This window comes from Ovis aries, chromosome 5 (genome assembly GCF_016772045.2).
Source record: "Ovis aries strain OAR_USU_Benz2616 breed Rambouillet chromosome 5, ARS-UI_Ramb_v3.0, whole genome shotgun sequence".
In the NCBI taxonomy this organism is placed as follows: Eukaryota; Metazoa; Chordata; class Mammalia; order Artiodactyla; family Bovidae; genus Ovis; species Ovis aries.
Genome location: NC_056058.1, coordinates 78,928,101 through 78,947,059, shown reverse-complemented (window position 1 = coordinate 78,947,059; position 18,959 = coordinate 78,928,101). Strand labels below are relative to the sequence as shown.

The 18,959-nt window shown below is 43.2% G+C and overlaps 1 protein-coding gene and 1 long non-coding RNA gene across 6 annotated transcripts in view; one reads left to right on the top strand and one right to left on the bottom strand.

The window, feature by feature from the left end:
• Window positions 1-3,836: 3,836 nt before the first annotated feature.
• Window positions 3,837-18,959, bottom strand: part of LOC106990145 (uncharacterized) — a 55,487-nt gene continuing 40,364 nt past the window's right edge. Inside the window, exons 7-10 of one of the 2 annotated variants that reach the window (XR_009600730.1) lie at window positions 14,132-14,176; window positions 13,449-13,672; window positions 11,432-11,495; window positions 3,837-5,757 (exon numbers count right to left, since the gene is read on the bottom strand). This is a non-coding gene — a long non-coding RNA (uncharacterized LOC106990145). The remainder of the gene's footprint in view (window positions 5,758-11,431; window positions 11,496-13,448; window positions 13,673-14,131; window positions 14,177-18,959) is intronic. The other variant, XR_009600732.1, reaches the window with a different exon arrangement.
• Window positions 15,281-18,959, top strand: part of ACOT12 (acyl-CoA thioesterase 12) — a 44,270-nt gene continuing 40,591 nt past the window's right edge. For all 4 annotated transcript variants that reach the window (XR_009600729.1, XR_009600728.1, XM_042250724.2 and 1 more), the window contains exon 1: window positions 15,281-15,429. Coding sequence is in view for 2 of the 4 variants with exons in the window: in XM_042250724.2 (XP_042106658.1) it covers window positions 15,297-15,429 (133 nt within the window). In the remaining 2 variants the exon portion in view is untranslated. The remainder of the gene's footprint in view (window positions 15,430-18,959) is intronic.

Genomic DNA, 18,959 nt, shown 5'->3' with positions numbered 1-18,959 from the left:
AGAGAAAAAAATTGACAGGACACAAAATCTGTTTTCTCAAGGCAGATCACTGAAAAGGCAAATAAAATCCCCTGCTTACAACTGTTCATCAAGAATAGACTGAGAATCCAAAAACTCATGTGAGCCAATAGAGAATTCTGTACTACATTATTACAAAGAAACTCACGTATTTTGTCTCAAAGTTCGCTAAGCCACACAGATTCTCTGATAATTGATCACACTAGCATAGGAAGCAGACAGAATATGGCAGGAAAACATGGAGGTTGACTCTGGATGTTTCTCTTAGGAAAATTCCTCCGCATCTTTTACCAAAAACACACATGTCACTTCTCATACGCAGTCACTTTGTTTCATTCTTACTATTTCTAGTAGTTTTATACAAATCCGTTTTTGGCTACCGCAGTCTGTATTTTCAGAAGTCTCTTACTGACTTTCATATTCACTGCTTTCCTGCACATTCTCTTAATCAGGCTTTGTCATCACCTGGATCCTAAATCTGCGGCATCTTTTGTCCTAGCTTTGCAAAATGTGATGCTAAGGTCTCTAACTTATTATCCTGCTCTTCCATCTTGTCTTCCCTAAGTTAGCAGAGCAATGGACAACCATTTGTCACTTCATCTTTTGATTCATCCTCATAGTAAGTTTATTCAATATGACACGTACATGTTCACAAATAGATCACATTTCTCTACAAAAAGGAGCAAAATTCTAATGATGTCAACTACCAAAAAGGTATGGGAAACCATTTAAACCATAATTTTTGCTAAGAAGCTCACCTAAAAATTTCTACCTACTTAAATTCATCTAATTCATTTGCTCTTAAATCATACCTAGTTTTAACAGTATATTAAGTTTAGTTTACCCAAAACAGCTGCATTATAGTCAATAATGATAATTCTGAAGCACACCCATTCCAATCAAACCAACAGACCTAAACCAGCTTTTACCTATCAAATATTAATACTATCCCAAACCATGAGAACTTGGAAACACCTGGGCTGGTTTCTGAGCATATACTTAATTTAGAGAGCAGGTCTTTGCCTTTAATTGACAGAGCTGACAGAGCTTTTTACAAATAAATCTTAGCAATACCATCCAGAGGTTTAAAAAATTACAACATATCTATTATATGCATACATAGATATATATAGACGAATAGACTTTTTTTTTTTAATTTAGCCACTTTTCAGGTAAAAACTCAAAAGAATAGTTGAATCACCATGACCATCTCAACTGGACTAAGTTAAAGTACAAGCTCTGATGGCAAAAGTGTTCTACTAAAGAATTTCATTTGCATGCAAAGAGGATCCTTTCAGGGGCTTCCTGCCGACTCAGTGGTAAAGAACCTGCCTGCCAACACAGAAGACTTGGTTCAACCCTGGTTTGGGAAGGTCCTCCGGAGAAGGAATCGGCTATCCACGCCAGTATTTTTGCTTGGGAATCCCATGGACAGAGGTGGACTACAGTCCCATGGGGTCGCAAAGAGTTGGACACAACTTAGCACACATGTAAGGATCCTTTTAGAGCTATTTTTGGAGTCTTTAAGTGTCTGCAAACCAATTGAAAAGTGCACTCCATTGTCTCCAAGAGATTTAACATCCTCTCTTTTTGCTTTGAAGGTGGATTTATCTAAAACAAAGGTTCCCCAGAATGGCCATTACAATTCCAAATGATTCAAAAGTTCATATATATATATATATATATATATATATATATATATATATATATATATATATATTCCCCCCCTCCACACCCCAGAAAGGCACAACAGCTTGACCCAAACACCAGGGGAAACTATCTTGGTTTGGATTCCCTAAAATATCTTCCAGGGATTTGTGTCCGACTCTGCGACCCCATGGACTGTAGTCCACCACCCTCTTCCCTCCATGGGATTCTCCAGGCAAGAATACTGGAGTGGGTTGCCATTTCCTTCTCCAGGGGATCTTCCCGACCCAGGGATCAAATCCGGGTCTCCCGCATTCCAGGCAGACGCTTTAACCTCTGAGCCACCAGGGAAGCCCCAAAATTAACTTTAACTTTGCAAAAATCTCAGTGTTAAAAATGACTTCTTAAACTGGTAACTGTGAAGAGCCTTGTTTCCCAAATACACAGAATCACATGTTATCCCTCCTTTTGAAAGGATGAGTGGGTTGACCAAGAAACTTCAACAGAACATGAACAGAACAGAAAAGCAAACCAACAGCAGTGGAACAGTGTGCATGATCAAGTTCGAAAGCATGATACACAGAGTGAAGCTCAGACTTACCAGGGACTCTGCGGTTGGCGGGAAGACAGAGGCAGAAAGGGCTTATGTGAGGCAGCAGCCAGTTTGCCCACTGGCCTTGAGGTTGCAGGGTTAGTCTTCTTTGAGCCCCACTTCAGGCACGATTAAATATCCTTGGCTCAAAAGTGGCCATATCATAATAAAACCAATAGTCAGCAACTAATAAAAATTATTGCCCGCATTCTGAACAATGGTTTGCAAACTGAGAGCACCCAAATGAGAGCATGGAAAAAGAAACATATGCGCTTACAAACAGCTTATATAGTGAGAAGGCAACTTCGTCACAGTAATTGGTAATTAAGCTAAACTAATGACTAAATTTGTTTTGCCTGCTCAGGGAATCTTCAAGACTGGTCTCCATTTTATTTCAATTGCAACACAGGTTGTATAGCATAAGCCAGATTCCCTGGGGAACAGACTCCGCGCAAAGTACACTCTCTGTTTTAAGAGGTGGTCATGGGCATGCGTGCTAATTTGCTTCGGTCGTGTCCAACTCTGTGTGACGCTATAGACGGCAGCCTGCCAGGCTCCTCTGTCCATGTGATACTCCAGACAAGGATGCTAGAGTGGGCTGCCATGCCCTCCTCCAGGGGCTCTGCCTGACTCGAGAATGGAACCCACATCTCTTACATATACCTGCACTGGCGGGTGGGTTCTTTCCCACTAGCGCCACCTGAGAAGCCTAGGAGATGGTCACAAGCCAATCCAAATTGAAAGGGAGTGGACACAGACCCCATCTTTCAATGGGATGAGTGTCAAGAAATTGCAAGCAAGTTTCTAAACTGCCACAATCTTCAGCAGGTTGCAGGCTGTCTTTGTAGCTGCCCCCATGGAGATGATGAGACTTTCCAGGAGCAAAAAATGATCCATAGTAACATAGGCAACCTCTGGTCACAGAAAGATTTCCCCCTATGACAGTAGGAAAGATGTAAATTATTCCAACGTCCTTGCACAATTCCTTTACCTCTAATCTTAGATCTAAAACAAAGTGCATCCAAGGACTTTCTAATTCCAAAAAGCCTTGAGATGATGAAAACTGCTGGAGAGTCTGGGACCAGATTATCTGTGGACTTCATTGTTTAGTTGCTCAGTCGTGTCTGACTCTTTTGCAACCCCGTGGACTGTAGCCCGCCAGGCTCTTCTGGCCATAGGATTTCCCAGGCAAGACTACTGGAGTGGGTTGCCATTTCCTTCTCCAGGGGGTCTTCCCGACCCAAGGAACAAATCCACGTCTCCTGCATCGGCAGGCAAATTTTTTTAACATTGAATCACCTGGGAAGATCACGTGTAGGTTATTGTCCAATTCAGCTGGAGAAACTAAAACTCTTGGCCACTAGATTGATTTGATCTCCCACAGGATTCTTTTCCTAATAAAAATCTGTCCACAGGTTGTATAGCATAAGCCAGATTCCCTGGGGAACAGACTCCAAGCAAAGGTTTGCATGTTCAAAGTTTACTGGGGAGTGTTTTTCCCACACAGTACCTGTAAGGGATTGTGTGTCTTCTATTGTTCCTGTCAAAAAACAAACAAACAAAATAACACAAACAAGGCTTAACTCAGCACAATGTATCATTTAATAGTTTCAGAGATCAAAATCCAAAATCAGTCAGCAGGGCTGCCTTCCTTCTGAAGTTCTGAAGGAGAATCTGTTTCTTGACTTTCTCAACTACCTCCATTCTTTGACTTGTGGCCCCTTTCTCCATCTTCAAAACCAGCAGCATAGCATCTTCTTTCTTCTCTGATATCCTGATTCTCTCTTAGAAGGACCCTTGTCCACCAAGGGTAATCTCTCCATCACCACATCTCTAACTTAATTACACCTGCAAATTCCTTTTGCCATGTAAGGCAACATGTTTATGAGTTCTGGGAAGTAGGGTTAGACACCCGGGGGAAGCCATTCATTATTCTGTCTACCCCAGAAAGGAAGGAAGCAGACTGGGCAGATGGAGCTGAACTCTGATGTAAGTACAACAGAGACCTCAGCCAATCGCAGAGAGATTCTAAACCAGGCATGCTCTTCAGAGATGTCCCAGACTGAGGCAAGAGGCCAGGTCCTTATACTCCGCAAGTAAGCCAGTCAGCGAAAATGACCCCCTTTTGGGGAGGGAACATAAATCCTGGCAATTCCCGTCCACAAAGGGCAATATCTGGAAAGGTGCCCAGGTGTCATCCAAGAATGGGGACACTTTTGGTAACTTGGAGAATGAATGTTTGGGTCCTGCAGGGGGTATTGTGTGCTGCACACCACAAAATTCACTGAAATCCACCCCTTGCCTGCTCAGATCTGCTTGCTTTGTACAGTAAGTCTGATGACCTTGGAATAGCTGCTCCAAGTTTCTAGCTGGTCTCTTTTCCTAGAGAAAACTTACAAGGGAAAATTTATGAGACAAACTGTACCCCCTACTGTAGCTGGTTTCAGTTTGTGATGATGCTAATAATCACCCTCCTCAGTTACCCATTCTAGATTACCCTTGGCTACACCTCTAAGGGCTTAGGTGGTTTACCTGGTGAGTAAACAATGTCCTCATTCCTGAAGAGCTTGTTTATCCTGGTCGTCATGCCCTTCAAAGGACATAGCTGCTGAAAGATCTATTTATCACCAAAACCAGGCAAGGAAGAACCAAGAGATGCTCCCCAAATCACTGCATGCCAAATGGATTTTTGCCTTCCCCCAAATTCCAGCCTGCTCCTGGAGTTTTAGATCAGTTTCCCCTGCCAGGATGGTGACATCTTTCCTTCCTGCTGGTCTCTTGGCACAAGGAGACTGGAGTGACTAGAACGCTTGCTGGACTCCCCTGGCACAAGTGTCCCTCTTTGGGAACCAGGAGTTTTACGCTCACAAATCTCCGAGCTGTGAGTTGCAAGGACTAGAATCATACATTTCCCAAGTAGCACAAGTGGCAGTGGCTGGGTCCACCCCTGCTGCCACACCTTGTTTCCCAGGCCCCTGGGTTCCATCAGGAAAGCATATATGACCTGCAATGATCTCCTTACTCCACTTCTTGCACTTTGCCCCCTGCAGTCTATTCTCAGCAGAACGACTAGAATGATCCTTTGAAATGCAATGCAAATCTTATCTTTCCTCTGCTCTAAACTCCCCAATTCCCCATTTCACTCAGATTAAAATCAAAAGTCCTTACAATGGCTTTGAAGGCCCTGCACAACCTGTCTCACCCTTCTTTACCTTTGTGATATCATCTCAGGACTCTCCTGCCCAATCTGCTCCACACAGCCTCTGCCCTGCTCCTCAGACATGCCAGGTACGCTTGTAGCTAAGGGCCTTGGCACTGCTGTTCCCCCATCCAGAACACTGCTGCATTAGTCGAAACAACCTAGGGAATGCCACAGTGACAAGCAACTCTCACATTTCAGGGTTACAGCAGCAGAGTCTCTGGGTTAGCTGCTGGCTCTGGCCCATGAAGTCCCGATCCAGATGCATCCTCAGGGGCCTCTTCTATGTGGATTCCACTGTCTGAAGAGAAAGCAACATGACAAGTCATGCTCTGACTCTTAACACCCTTCACCCATTGCTACGTATGTCTCACCGGTCAAATCAGTTCATACTCCAGGAGATCTGAGATGCAGTCCCACCACGTGAACAGAAGGAGGACAGGGACATTAGGGAGCACTCCTAGAGACAACCTGCTCCCCCAGAGAGGCCTCATGGCTCTTCAGTCACTTCCTTCTGACCTTTGCTCAACTGTCAGGGTCTCAGGGAAGCCTTTCCTGATCACTCTGTGTAAAGTTGCAACCATGCCCACCTACCTCTTCCCCTCTCCTGTTTTTTCTCCAAAGCATCTCACACACACAAACACAAACACACCCATTTATCAGCATCTGCCTCCCCTTACCAGGGGAGGGATAGCAGGGATAAGCTCTCAACATTTGCTGAGGGACCCACTTGGCTACCTGCTCCCATTCATATTAGGATTTTGAAAGATTAATTAAGTATGTCTTTTGCCTCCAAACTTCTACTGACCTAATTCAAGTGACAAGAATAAAAAAGTATGGAAATGATGGCCTATGTTTATGTCCCTTAGATACCCCAGGCTACACATGTGATTCTATAGAGGAAAGAATATGCAAGACAGTTGTAATTCCCACAGGTAGGAAATACATTTTTTCCAAGATTTATTAAAATGTTTGTCTTCACTAGTTCCAGTCTGTAAACCAAGATTTTTCTGACCTATGAATTACTGTTTTCTAACAGAAATTTAATTCTCTCTTCTGTTTTCTCTGCATGTGATAAAATCAGGAGAAAAAGATCCTAAATGAAAAATCCAAGAGATGTCAGTATCTACATTATGGGACATTGTTTTCTTTTCAAATGCCAAATGATAAGTATTAGGATATTGTTTAATACATTAAAATAACATGGCAAATGGCAAAGATTGCAGTACCTTGAATGAGTGACTCAAGAGGCAGAGTTACTTAGGAATTCAGATTCAATTACTGATTAGATGGACAACTTGATTACTGATTGCTGCTAAGTCACTTCAGTCATGTCTGACTCTGTGCGAACCCATAGAAGGCAGCCCATCAGGCTCCCCGACCCTGGGATTCTCCAGGCCAAGAATACTGGAGTGGGTTGCCATTTCCTTCTCCAATGTATGAAAATGAAAAGTGAAAATGAAGTCACTCACTCATGCCCGACTCTTAGCGACCCCTTGGACTGCAGCCCACCAGGCTCCTCCATCCATGGGATTTTCCAGGCAAGAGTACAGAGTGGGGTGCCATTGCCTTCTCCAGATTACTGATTAGGTTGGACCATAAAGAAAGCTGAGTGCTGAAGAATTGATGCTTTTGAACTGTGATGTTGGAGAAGACTCTTGAGAGTTCCTTGGACTTCAAGGAGATCCAACCAGTCAATCCTAAAGGAAATCAGCCCTGAATATTCATTGGAAGGACTGATGCTGAAGCTGAAACTCCAATACTTTGGCCACCTGATGCAAAGAACTGACTCAGTGAAAAATATCCTGATGCTGGGAAAGATTGAAGGCAGGAGAAGGGGATGACAGAGGATGAGATGGTTGGATGGCATCACTGACTTGATGGACATGAGTTTGAGCAGGCTCCGGGAGCTGGTGATGGACAGGGAAACCTGGAGAGCTGCAGTCCATGGGGTCGCAGAGTCAGACATGACTGAGCAACTGAACCGAACTAGGTGGACAATGCAGGGTAAATTTCTGACCTTAGCCTCCTCGTTTAAAAATTGGAATAATTAGAGTGGCTGTCCTAGACAGACTCTCTTGTGAATTAATTAGTAACTAAAGCCCCCCAGGATAATGTGGCATTATATCAGGTCAGGTTACTTTTCCAGTGTCCCGTGGGGACAGGAACTGACCTGGATCTCTTTGATGCTGCTGTGTATGCCCCATAGCACCTAGGCAGGGCTCAGGCCAGGGAGACCTGGTGGGACCAAGAAGTTGCCTGATATAAAGACACACTGTTGACTGTGGAGGCTTTGTATCTCTAGCCCAGTCAGCTGGATGGCTGAAACACATTTCAAAACTGCTGTAAGAAAAAAACTATTTCCAATGTGTGTTACCTTGGTTTTATTAGGATGCTACAAAGCATTGTAATCAAACATTGTTATAAAAGCATATCACCTATTTGAGAAAAATGACTTAAAAATGTTGTTATGGAGTTGTGTCACTCACCTGATATGAGCTAAAAATGAGCAGTATGGATGTCACTCAGAGACTGGAAAAGTAGAAATGAATATTTCCATAGCAAATAAAAGAAAAATAAAAAACTACCAGCAATTGTGTAAGAACAATGGGGAGTGGGTATGTATTGGTTAGAAATCTTTTGGTTACACACGACAGATACCCAAACTCAAACATGTTTTTTGTTTGTTTGTTTTGTCCTAAGCAAAAAAAAGAGTAGGAGAGAAGAGGCCATAGAAAAGACTTATCTGGTCATGTAACTGAAAATTCCAAAGTACGTTGACTTCAGATGAGGCTTGATCCAGCTGCTGATCAACACTATCAAGAACTTGCCTTTCCCTATGTCTTCCCAATGCCTGAATGCCTTTGTACAAGTCACTGATAATTCTAAAAATTCATCTAGCTTCCATTCTCCATTCCAAATCATAGATCATTTCTTTGGGGGGAATAACTTCTCCCCTAGTGTGTTTAATCTTCATGAGAAAGTAATTCCAGGTACCTGTCTCAATCTCTACTGAAACCAAGAGAAAAAGATTTTGCCCCTCCTGTGCTCTTCTCTTCCCCAGTCCTAGGGCCATGAGGAGACATATGAATTAAGCTTAGTCAGATAAATGCTCTCTCCTGAGACTTTAAAGCTTAACCAAGGTCCACAAGGAAGGAAGCAGCAGAGGCAGGGCCATAACAGAACCTTCTTAATAAGCATTTGCCATATGTCCCAGCCTTGCAGCAGTCTTTGCACCTGCCCACTGTCAAGCCTGGTTCAACATATTTAGCCAATTCTGGGAGCCCCGAGACCCAGGCAGGGCTCAGGCCAGGGCTCATTCTCCTTTGCTCAGGATGCGTAGGTCCTGCTGCTTGCTTGACAGAGCAATGAAGACTTTCTGGGGAGGGCCATGTGGAGGAGAGCCTCCCCTCTCGATGTCCCCATGCGCTGTGTACAGTATCTTATGATGTGCCTTTTTCACACCACATAACTGATTTAAATACCAGACAGAGTTCCTTGAGAATGGCGGCCTTACCTATGCTTAGCCAAGTGTCTGGTCAATATTATACATTTAAAACAATATGTTTAATGAAATAGCTGATGCCTGAATCTCCTTAGAGAGAAAAGACATGCTGATATTAAACAATTCTAAATTTTAAGGCAGTATATTATTAAGCACAAATCATAAAGGCTCTATACAAAGTGGGGAACTGCCATACAAAATAATTTCAGGCTGTTTTATAAGAGGTTATTACATAGTCTTTGAGGATCTATGTACCTGTCAGGACAAATCTTGTTTCATCCTTGAAATTTAATCTGGAGCTTTTTCTCAGCAGGTGGATATCTCTCTGCTGCTGCTACTGCTAAGTCGCTTCAGTTGTGTCCAACTCTGTGCGACCCCATAGACGGCAGCCCACCAGGCTCCCCCATCCCTGGGATTCTATAGGCAAGAATACTGGAGTGGGTTGCCATTTCCTTCTCCAATGCATGAAAGTGGAAAGTGAAAATGAAAGTGAAGTTGCTCAGTCGTGTCCGACTCTTAGCGACCCCATAGACTGCAGCCTACCAGGCTCCTCCAACCATGGGATTTTCAAGGCAAGAGTGCTGGAGTAGGGTGCCATTGCTTTCTCCAGGATCTCTCTCTAACAGGGGATAAATATCCATTTTACCACCAGGAAATGCCTCTGATGCTTAGGTACAGGCCTCCTCCTAAATGAAATAGGTAGGTTTTAGCCTTCCAGCATTGCTCCAGTCACCAAGCCCTGGCTGATGATTCCTCGTGGTTAAAGATGTGTTTGGACCTGCAGGGTAAGCTCTGAGCTCAGTGGGGGTCAGCCCCTGCCCTCTCCCACGGGCCCATGGGGAGCCACTCTAGTGAGTATGACATGGGCATATCTTTGGGGAGGACCATCCTTCAACCCACTATAGACAGATAAGTACACACACTTCATAGCTCTGTCCACAGTAAGGGCCTAGGAGCAGTGACACTTGGACAGCAAAAAGCACACCTTTGCATGGTACTTCCACTGTTCTGAAGGTCTGTGATTGTTTAGAAACACAAATCAGGAGTGACCTTCAATTTTAGTAAATGGTCAATTGCAGGATATAATCTGAGGAGCTGCCCACAGCCATCAGCTAGTTTCCATACATGTTTATCACTGTTTCATACTTCTTAGAATGAATTACACTTTTGTAGCACTTTCGCATGTTATTAAGCAATGAACTCTATAAAGTTGGAGACTAAATCTATCTCATTCATCATTCATTTATCCAAAGCCCCAAACAGTCCCTGAATAATAGGCACTCAATAAACATGTACTGATTGAATGAATAAATGAGCGAATGAAGGTAGCTTGGACTAGAAGAAGCATGGCCTTTGAAGTTAGACAGATCTAGGTAAACTGTCATCTCTCATTTCCAACTGATCCAACCTGTCAATCCTGAAGGAAATCAGTCCTGAATATTCACTGAAAGGACTGATGCTGAAGCTGAAACTCCAATACTTTGACCACCTGGTGTGAAGAACTGACTCGTTGGAAAAGACCCTGCTGCTGGGAAAGATTGAAGGTGGGAGGTTCTGGAGACGACAGAGGATGAGATGGGTGTATGGCATCACTGACTCAATGGACATGAGTTTGAGTAAGCTCCGGGAGTTGGTGATGGACAGGGAAGACTGGTGTGCTGCAGTCCATAGGGTCACAAAGAGTTGGACATGACTGAGTGATTGAACTGAACTGGACCCCACTGGTCACTTTCTCAGCCTAGTTGAGATAGCAGCAAGACTATTGGGTTTGAATTCTGGCTTTACTATTTCCTAGTTGTGTAATCTTGGGAAAGTTGCTTCAGTTTCCTCATCTACAAAATGGCAATTATTAATATAATAACACCCATTATATAATAATAATATAATATATTAATAATAGTATAATTCTTCACTGGGCTGTATAGCATGTTATGAGGGGCTCAGATGGCTTCACTGCAGAATTCTAACAGATGTTTGAACAAGAATTTCTTCTAGAATACAGAGGGAACACTTCCCAATTCATTTTATGAACCTGACACCAAAACCAAAGACAGTAAAGAAAAGAGAACAGACTAATTTCTCTCAAAATTGTAAATGTAAAAATCCTTAACAGAATATTAGCAAAGAGAATTCAGCAACATGTAAAAAGAATTAAATCCCATGACCAAGTGGGGCTATTCCAGAGATACAAAGCTGACTCCATATTGGAAAGCAGACCCTGGAGGCCAGCAAATTGTCAAGCAGTGGCAGTGGTATCCAGGAGCCTCCGCTGAGCAGGTCCTGGGAAGAAGGTGTGTGTGTGTGTGTGTGTGTACTCAGTGGTGAGTGGTGTCCAACTCTTTGTGACTCTCTGGACTGTAGCCTGCTAGGCTCCTCTGTCCACGGAATCTTCCAAGTAATACTAGATTAGGTTGCCATTTCCTACTCCAGGGGATCTTCCAGACCCAGGGATTGAACCTGTGTCTCTTACCTCTCCTGTACTGGCTGGCGGATTCTTTACTCCTGCACCTCCCGAAGGTGAGGCCAAGCAAACCCTGCGAAGTAAAAAAACTGGACTTAATACACATGGCTCAATACATATGTTCAAAAAATAAAGTGCTGCACTCCACACATCAGGTGACACCTGGCTTGTACACCTAATGCTTCTTTGTTTGAGAGCTTCGGACACAGAAGGCATGGGAACAAATAGAAGGAAGGCTGGCCTGAGGCTTCAGATGCTAAATGGGACAATCCAATTTCCTAAGGTCAATGTGACCCCAAAAAGAGGGTCCAGGAGCAAAGACGACGCTCCAGGCAATAAGCTGGCCCTTGAAATATATGGAAACCAATTCTGAATTTTTTTTGTTTAGAAACTTCATATTTACACTTTGAACCACATCCCTATAAATTTGAATTTGAAAACATTGAGCTGGCACCTTTCCTAAACTATACCAAAGGTGGAGATAGAGACTGCTAGCTAATAAAGTTCATCTCTGTACGAAATATGCTGTTACCAGACCCTCTGCCTGGGGTTCATCTCATAAGAAGAAAAAGTTCCCAGCTGCCCCTGGGAAGTCTCTGAATATCAGTTCAGGACAGAAAGCAGCCCCTCGGCACTCCACATCCCAGCTTCAGTACAAGCTGAGAGCCTCCTCCCTCCCTACAGAGGCACAGCTCTCAGCGAAGAGCTGCTCTTGCCCTGAAATCAGAAGTGCTGAGGAGTTCAGCTGGGAAGCAGCCCTCAGCAGTGAAGGGTGGGAATTGGAGGATAAAAATCCCAGCTCCCACTTCGCTGGGAGGAATAACTCAGGCAGGTTCTTCACAAAGGTTAATATGCTTACAACTCCCTTGGGAATTGGAATAATAAGCAGCTTCTGGCTCAGAGGTTAAAGCGTCTGCCTCTAATGCGGAAGACTGGAGTTTGATCTCTGGGTCGGGAAAATCCCCTGGAGAAGGAAATGGTAACTCACTCCAGTATTCTTGCCTGGAGAATCCCATGGACGGAGAAGCCTGGTAGGCTACAGTCCACGGGGCCGCAAAGTGTCGGACACGACTGAGCAACTTCACCGTCACCTTCTGACTTAGCAAGCTGGGGGTGGGGCGATTCTCCATTTCTAACAGAATCCCAGGTGATGATGATGCTGATGGTCTGGGGACCACACTTTGACTCTCCTACAAAGTGCCTTCTGCAGTTTTCTCCCAAATAAACTGCTTGCTCTCAAATTTCTGATGGAGGGTTCGCTTTGGGGGGAAGCACTTTTTTTCCCCTTTGCTTATATTTCATGTTCCTTGTTCTCAGTTTTCTCAGAGCCTGACCATTAACTTTGCAATGTGACCCAGGGTAAATACCTCATTTCCTCACGTCCAGAATGAGGGGGTCTGACTACCTCGTTTCCCTTCCACTCCAACATCCTAAGATGTTCTTATTATTCTAGTGATTATCATATTCTGTCTACTCTTCCTGAACAGCTCCCCTGCTCTTGTGCATGACCTTCTAAAATCAAGCTGGCTTCAGAGCCAGCTCATCTTCAAAAGATGTCTCTAAACAGAAATGGAAAAATGGAAGCCTTTTCTTCAAACATAATAGCAGAAATCTTTGACAGATAAAGGCTATAGCAAATGTTCACACATGCGGATGCTATTAAAAAAAAAAGTAAGAACAGTAGTTTCAGGCAGAGGCTATGAAACTGAAAATTGGTGCAAAACCAACAAAAGCTAAGAAACCATAATCAAGACATCTAATTAGGAGATAATACATGTAACAAAGCATAATGGTAACTTTGTGCACTTTGCTTCTTTAGTCATAAATTCCTAGACATACATATATAGACACGTGCTGTCCTTTTCCAGATAATCATTTTGGAAAGTAAAGTATACATATAAAGCAAGTACATACATATTATTATGTTAGTCACTGTTTTTTACCCCAAACAATAAAACCCAGCCTAAACACGTTTTATTTCCAATAACTTAATAAATTTTCTAAAATAGTAATAAATGAAATTTACACATGTAACTGTTAGGCATTGCTGTGTAACAATCCCCCAATCACAGTGACAGACAAAAATAGTCAAATCCCATTCAGCATGTCTGCTGCGTGGCTCAGCTTCAGGCTGCAAGTCTGCAGGTCGGCTGGACTGGCTCTGCAATACGTGAATGCAGCCCGGCACCCAGATGCTCGTGGGGCAGTGGCTCAGGCACAGCATCTTCTCACTGCAGAGGTCAGACGTCCCTAAAAATAAGGGCTAGGTTCAAACTGGTACACCGTTACCTCCTCATATTCTATAAAATGCAAGTCACATGGCCAAGCCACACACCAGTAAGTGCCTCCCATGGAGTAATCAGTAGATGGAGTGAGTATTTGCTGAATAATAATCCAAGGTGCCAAGATGCTATAAAGAACTCTAGAAGCACTTTCTAATGAGGAATGACAAAAGTGATAAAACTAATAACACTGTTATTTGAAAATCAACTTATATGGGGACCATCCTGGAAGCATAAGTTTTACTTTGCTAAAAAATAGTCATTTTATAGAAGTCAAACTTCCTACTTACCCAACTGAATGCATCCAATTCTTAAGCTCATATGGGACAGAAACCTACCCACAGAGGATCCTGAAAAGCTATCATGTCCATGATTCCTTAATTCCTCTCTTATGTTAGAAGCGATTTTAAAAAACAAGCAAAATTACCAGAATCTCCATTCAGATGCTCCAAGCTGGGGCTTAGCAGGCCATCTGCAAAGGGATGAAAAGCAGCACTGATTTGTTGGAGTCGATAAGACTTTGTGGTAAGTCAGGAGCCCTGAGTTCAAGTCAGGTGCTCAACAACCTTAACTGCTCCTTTACATCAGCTGCCTGCCTGACACACCCCTCTAGGCACCCATTTCCTCACCCATGCATGCCCTCCCAGATGCAGCCAGTCCTCCTAATATGGCGTCTATGGCTCTATAATATGTTGTAGGTTTTCTGGTGTCACTGTTTCCTTAATGGGGAGTGCCCTGCAGAATCACTGATTTCAGCTCTGGAAAGTTTATGTGTGCTAAAAGTTGACAATGAGAAATCTTATTTAATATTCTAGATTCTGTCTTGCATCAAGAAGAAATTCTCTTGGGATCTGTTGAGCTCATTTGCAATGCAGCAACAGTTTATTCTCTACGTTAAAATCAAAAGGTTGCCTTCCCTTATTGGGTGACTCTGATATGCCAGCAAAAATCAGCCCCTCTTTCTGTGTTTGGCTGTGGGCGTAATTTCATAACAAAATGATGAATAATAGAGTGGCTTTTTTTGAGCCATTATATTATTCTAAGAACCAGAAGGTGGATTTTGAACTAGGGATGGGAGGAGTGATTGCCCACCCTACCTGGCAGTGTACAGCAGAAAAAAAGAAAGAAAAGTCAAATACTTTAAAAATCAACTTCCAAAGCGAAAGGTCTACCTTTCTCTGGAGAAAATGTAACTAATTAATTATTAACTCCCCATCACTTGTCAAGTTCTTCAGGCAGACAGTAACCTCACTAGTTTACTTGGCAAACACCCATGTCCCCTTAGCCCCTGAGTTTTGTACTTCATCTCACTAATTCTCTGCACAGTCCTCTGAGATAAGTGCTATCTCCCCTTTACAGGTGAGAAACCCGAGCTGGTTCCAGCTTTGCCAACCTCGGTCGCCCCGGATTCAGTGAAGAGTTCCATTTCACTCTCCTCGCGACATTCCTGGCCCCTTAAATCTCACCTCCTGGTGCGCCAGGGCACGGGATGCGGGCTCGGGACAGCGGCTTAGTGCCCTTTGGAGCCGGGGCGGGCCCGGCCGATGGCCAGGCGGCGCCCAGGCCCGGTCACTTCGCACTCCTGACGAGCCATGGAGCTGGAGCGGCCAGCGCCCGCGGAGGTGCGCATGAGCCAGGCCATCCAGCCTGCGCACGCCAACGCCCGGGGCGAGCTGAGCGCTGCACAGCTGCTCAAGTGGATCGACACCACAGCCTGCCTGGCGGGTAGGAGTGCTGGAAGGCGGGTGTAAGACCAGGGAGGCCCGGGGTGCCGGGGATCCGGAATGGGGGGAGCCCTACTTGAGGGGGCCAGTGTGTTGGGTAGGCAAGTGCCCGGGATGGCGGAGAGTGCCCGGGAAGCGGGCTGGGATGTGGAGATGCAGGAACGCTGGTGTCAGTAAGGCAGAGGTCAGGATGTCAAAAGATCTGAGGCAGTGGGGTGCGGGTCTGCGCCACCCCAGGACCCGCAATGGGTAAGAAGGGAGAAGGAAGGAGAGGAGGGTATTTACAGTTTTAAGCCTTGTGCAGCTGGGAAATAATGATTGAGATTGTTTATCCAGTACTGGCAAAGTCCTGGACCAGTGATTCTTAAACCTCTTAAGTCTTTCATCCCATTAAATAAGCGAGGCCCCAAGAGAACTTTCATGTGGGTTCTTTTTTCATATGCATATTTACCATATGTGAAAATTTTAAAAATAAAACTCTTTTGAAAATAACAAAAATCCATTACATATTTTTATTGTAAAATAACTATTTTCAACAAGAACATAAATGTACTTAGAGAAGCGGTGTTGGCTTACATTTCTGCAGATCTCTTTAATGCCTAGTTCAATACATCACCCATCTCCCATATCTGCTTCTGAATTAAGTCTGTTGCCTTCCACGCCCTCTTGTAGTCTCCAGGAAGGACCTTTGCACCTGCTGTTCTTTTTGCCTTTGCACTCTTCTCTTGGCCCTTCCTTGCATTCCGTCTCCACTAAACCTCATTTCTGCAGAGCAGTCTATCCTAACCACCTGCTGTACACTTCACCCTTTCATCACTTTTGTCACAACACCCTTTCCAAATTCCTTCACACCACTTAACACAATCTGCAATTACTTTGTGTATTATTATGTTCACCTTTGATTTCCTGACTGGCCAATTAGCATGTAAACTAAAGTTAGTTTTCTAATGCTTAGTAAGCACCAAACAAAAACCTCCTGATTATATGGATGGGTAACTGAATGGATGTGTCCAGAACCTGCAATCTTATTTAGGAAGCCAGGCTTTGCATACAACACTTAATAGACCCAGCAAATGTACATTTTAAGTAAACTATGTTAGGATAAAATATTAGAGCTGGAAGGAGCTTAAGATCACGTATTCCAGGATTCTTATTTTACAGAGAACAAAAGTAAACCTCAGCTAATTACAAATCCCTGCTTTCCTCAATGAGTGTTCATACAATTTCTAATCCCCTGTGTGTTAACCACCCACAAAATTCAGTCATATCTGATGCCAGTCTGTTTGATTTCTGTTTATTGATAGGAATGTTTGGCTTCTGTCTTAACAGTTTTAATCAGGATTTGAGGTTGGTTATAATAGCATAATAATGGCGACATGAATACAAATGTAATTCACATGGAGGAGAAACCAGTATAGAAATTATGGAGGTTGCTAATAATAACGATGCCTATTTCCATGGCAACCGAATTCATCATGTGAATATTGAAGTGACTTTTAAAGTTACCGCACTCAGTGCTTCTGTCCTATAATGAGGGAACAATTGCCCTCTTGCAATTTCCATAAAAATTTCTATGCTTTTACATCTTTGGAAACTCAGACCACAACAGGAGTCAACTGATAACCAATTACTGTGGACCTTAATAGTTATATTATTAATAATACAATATTGAAGAAACCTTTATGATAAAGTTGGTTTAAACCTTTATGATAAAGTTGGACCTATATAGTCCATGGAATTCTCCAGGCCAGAATACTGGAGTGGGTAGCCTTTCCCTTCCCCAGGGGCTCTTCCCAACCCAGGGATTGAACCCAGGTCTCTCATATTGCAGGTGGATTCTTTACCAGCTGAGTCACAAGGGAAGCCCAAGAATACTGGAGTGGGTAGCCTATCCCTTCTCCAGTACATCTTCCTGACTCAGGAATCGAACCAGGGTCTCCTATATTGCAATTGGATTCTTTACCAACTGACCTATAGCCAAGGTGTAACTGAATATTTGGCAGAGAAATGCTCCATCATGGCATTATATTTAATACAATAGGAGTAATAATAATAATAAAAACTTTTTTCTGGCATTTTTCCAACCAGAGTTCCTAGTGACCCACACTTCTGTATAGACACATTACTATGACAAATAATGATCACAACTGTGGCCCCAAAGTACTTGCATGACACCCAGGCACTGCTAGATTCCCAAATGCCTTCTCAATACTTAAAGGAAGATTAAATACATTCACTATCATGTTGCCATTAGACCTCATTTCTGTCCGTGGCCCCATTATTCTTCTCGTATCTTAATCCTAGAGGCTTGAAGCCATCTATGAGTCATTCTCCACCCTCCATATTTTAAAATATCTCAGTCTCACATTTCCTTCTCTACTTCATTTATGTTTCCAGGGTTCACTCTTTCAGGAATGGCACCCAAATATTCATTGATGCATGCCAAAAATCTAGGCATCAACCATCCTTGATTCTGTACCTTGCTTCTCCCTCCATATCTCTAATCTATGAACCAAGTCTTATCAACGTTCCTCTGAAGCAATCTCTCAAACCCAAGCATCTTGCTTGCCTCCACTGCCACCACCTAGTGCAGGAGCAACATCATCTTTCATGTGGACTTCAGCAGTGGTTTCCAAACTGGTCTTCTCCATTCATTCTGGTCTCCTCTCTGCACTGCATCTAAAGAACTTTATGAAGGTGCTTATCTGATCATGTCACTTGTTCTGTTCATCTTGTCCCACTGTCTTCCTTCCAAAGGCTATAAAAGTTCCTCTTCTAACATGGTAAGTATCTCCTATTAGAAAAATATCTCGCACAGATAACAACTATAATCTCTGGAATAAACACTGAATAAAAGCCACGTAAGGGAACTGAAAAGCAAACAAAAGTAGGCTTAAAACATTTGGGAATCAACTCTCAGAGGAACAGAAAGGTGCTAAGAAGCTTTGTCTTTTTTTGTTTGCTTTGTTTTTAATAATTTTAAGATCTTCTTTCCTTAGAAAGAATCTAATATTCTCCCAGCTTAATTTCTGAGGGAAACCCATAGACGTGCTGATTTGAAGAGCCAGAGGATTTGAGGGAAATACAGCTACTGGAATATGAGGAGGAAAATTCAAGACAAGAGAGAGCCAGAGAGGCAGAGCCCTAAAATATATTTATAATCTTTGCTCAGCTCTATGGTGAACCTTGAGTCATGTATGTACAGGCAGACTCCAGACTTCCTTCCTGGAGGCCAAAGAATTAAAAGAGCCGATCCCACCTCTAGGGAGACAGAGTTTTATACTGTGAGTTTGATTAAATTACCCAATTGAAAAAAAAAAGCACAATACTTTTCAGAGGATCATATAAGAACCCACAATTTCTATAACATATCACTCATAATAACTAGGCTACAATCTAAAACTACTTGATATTCAAAGAAACGGGAAAGCATGACCCATTCTTGAGAAGAGACAGTCGGTAGAGACCAATCCCTAGAAGACTTAATGCTGGAATTAAGCTTCAAGGATTTGTTTTTAAACCACGTGTCAT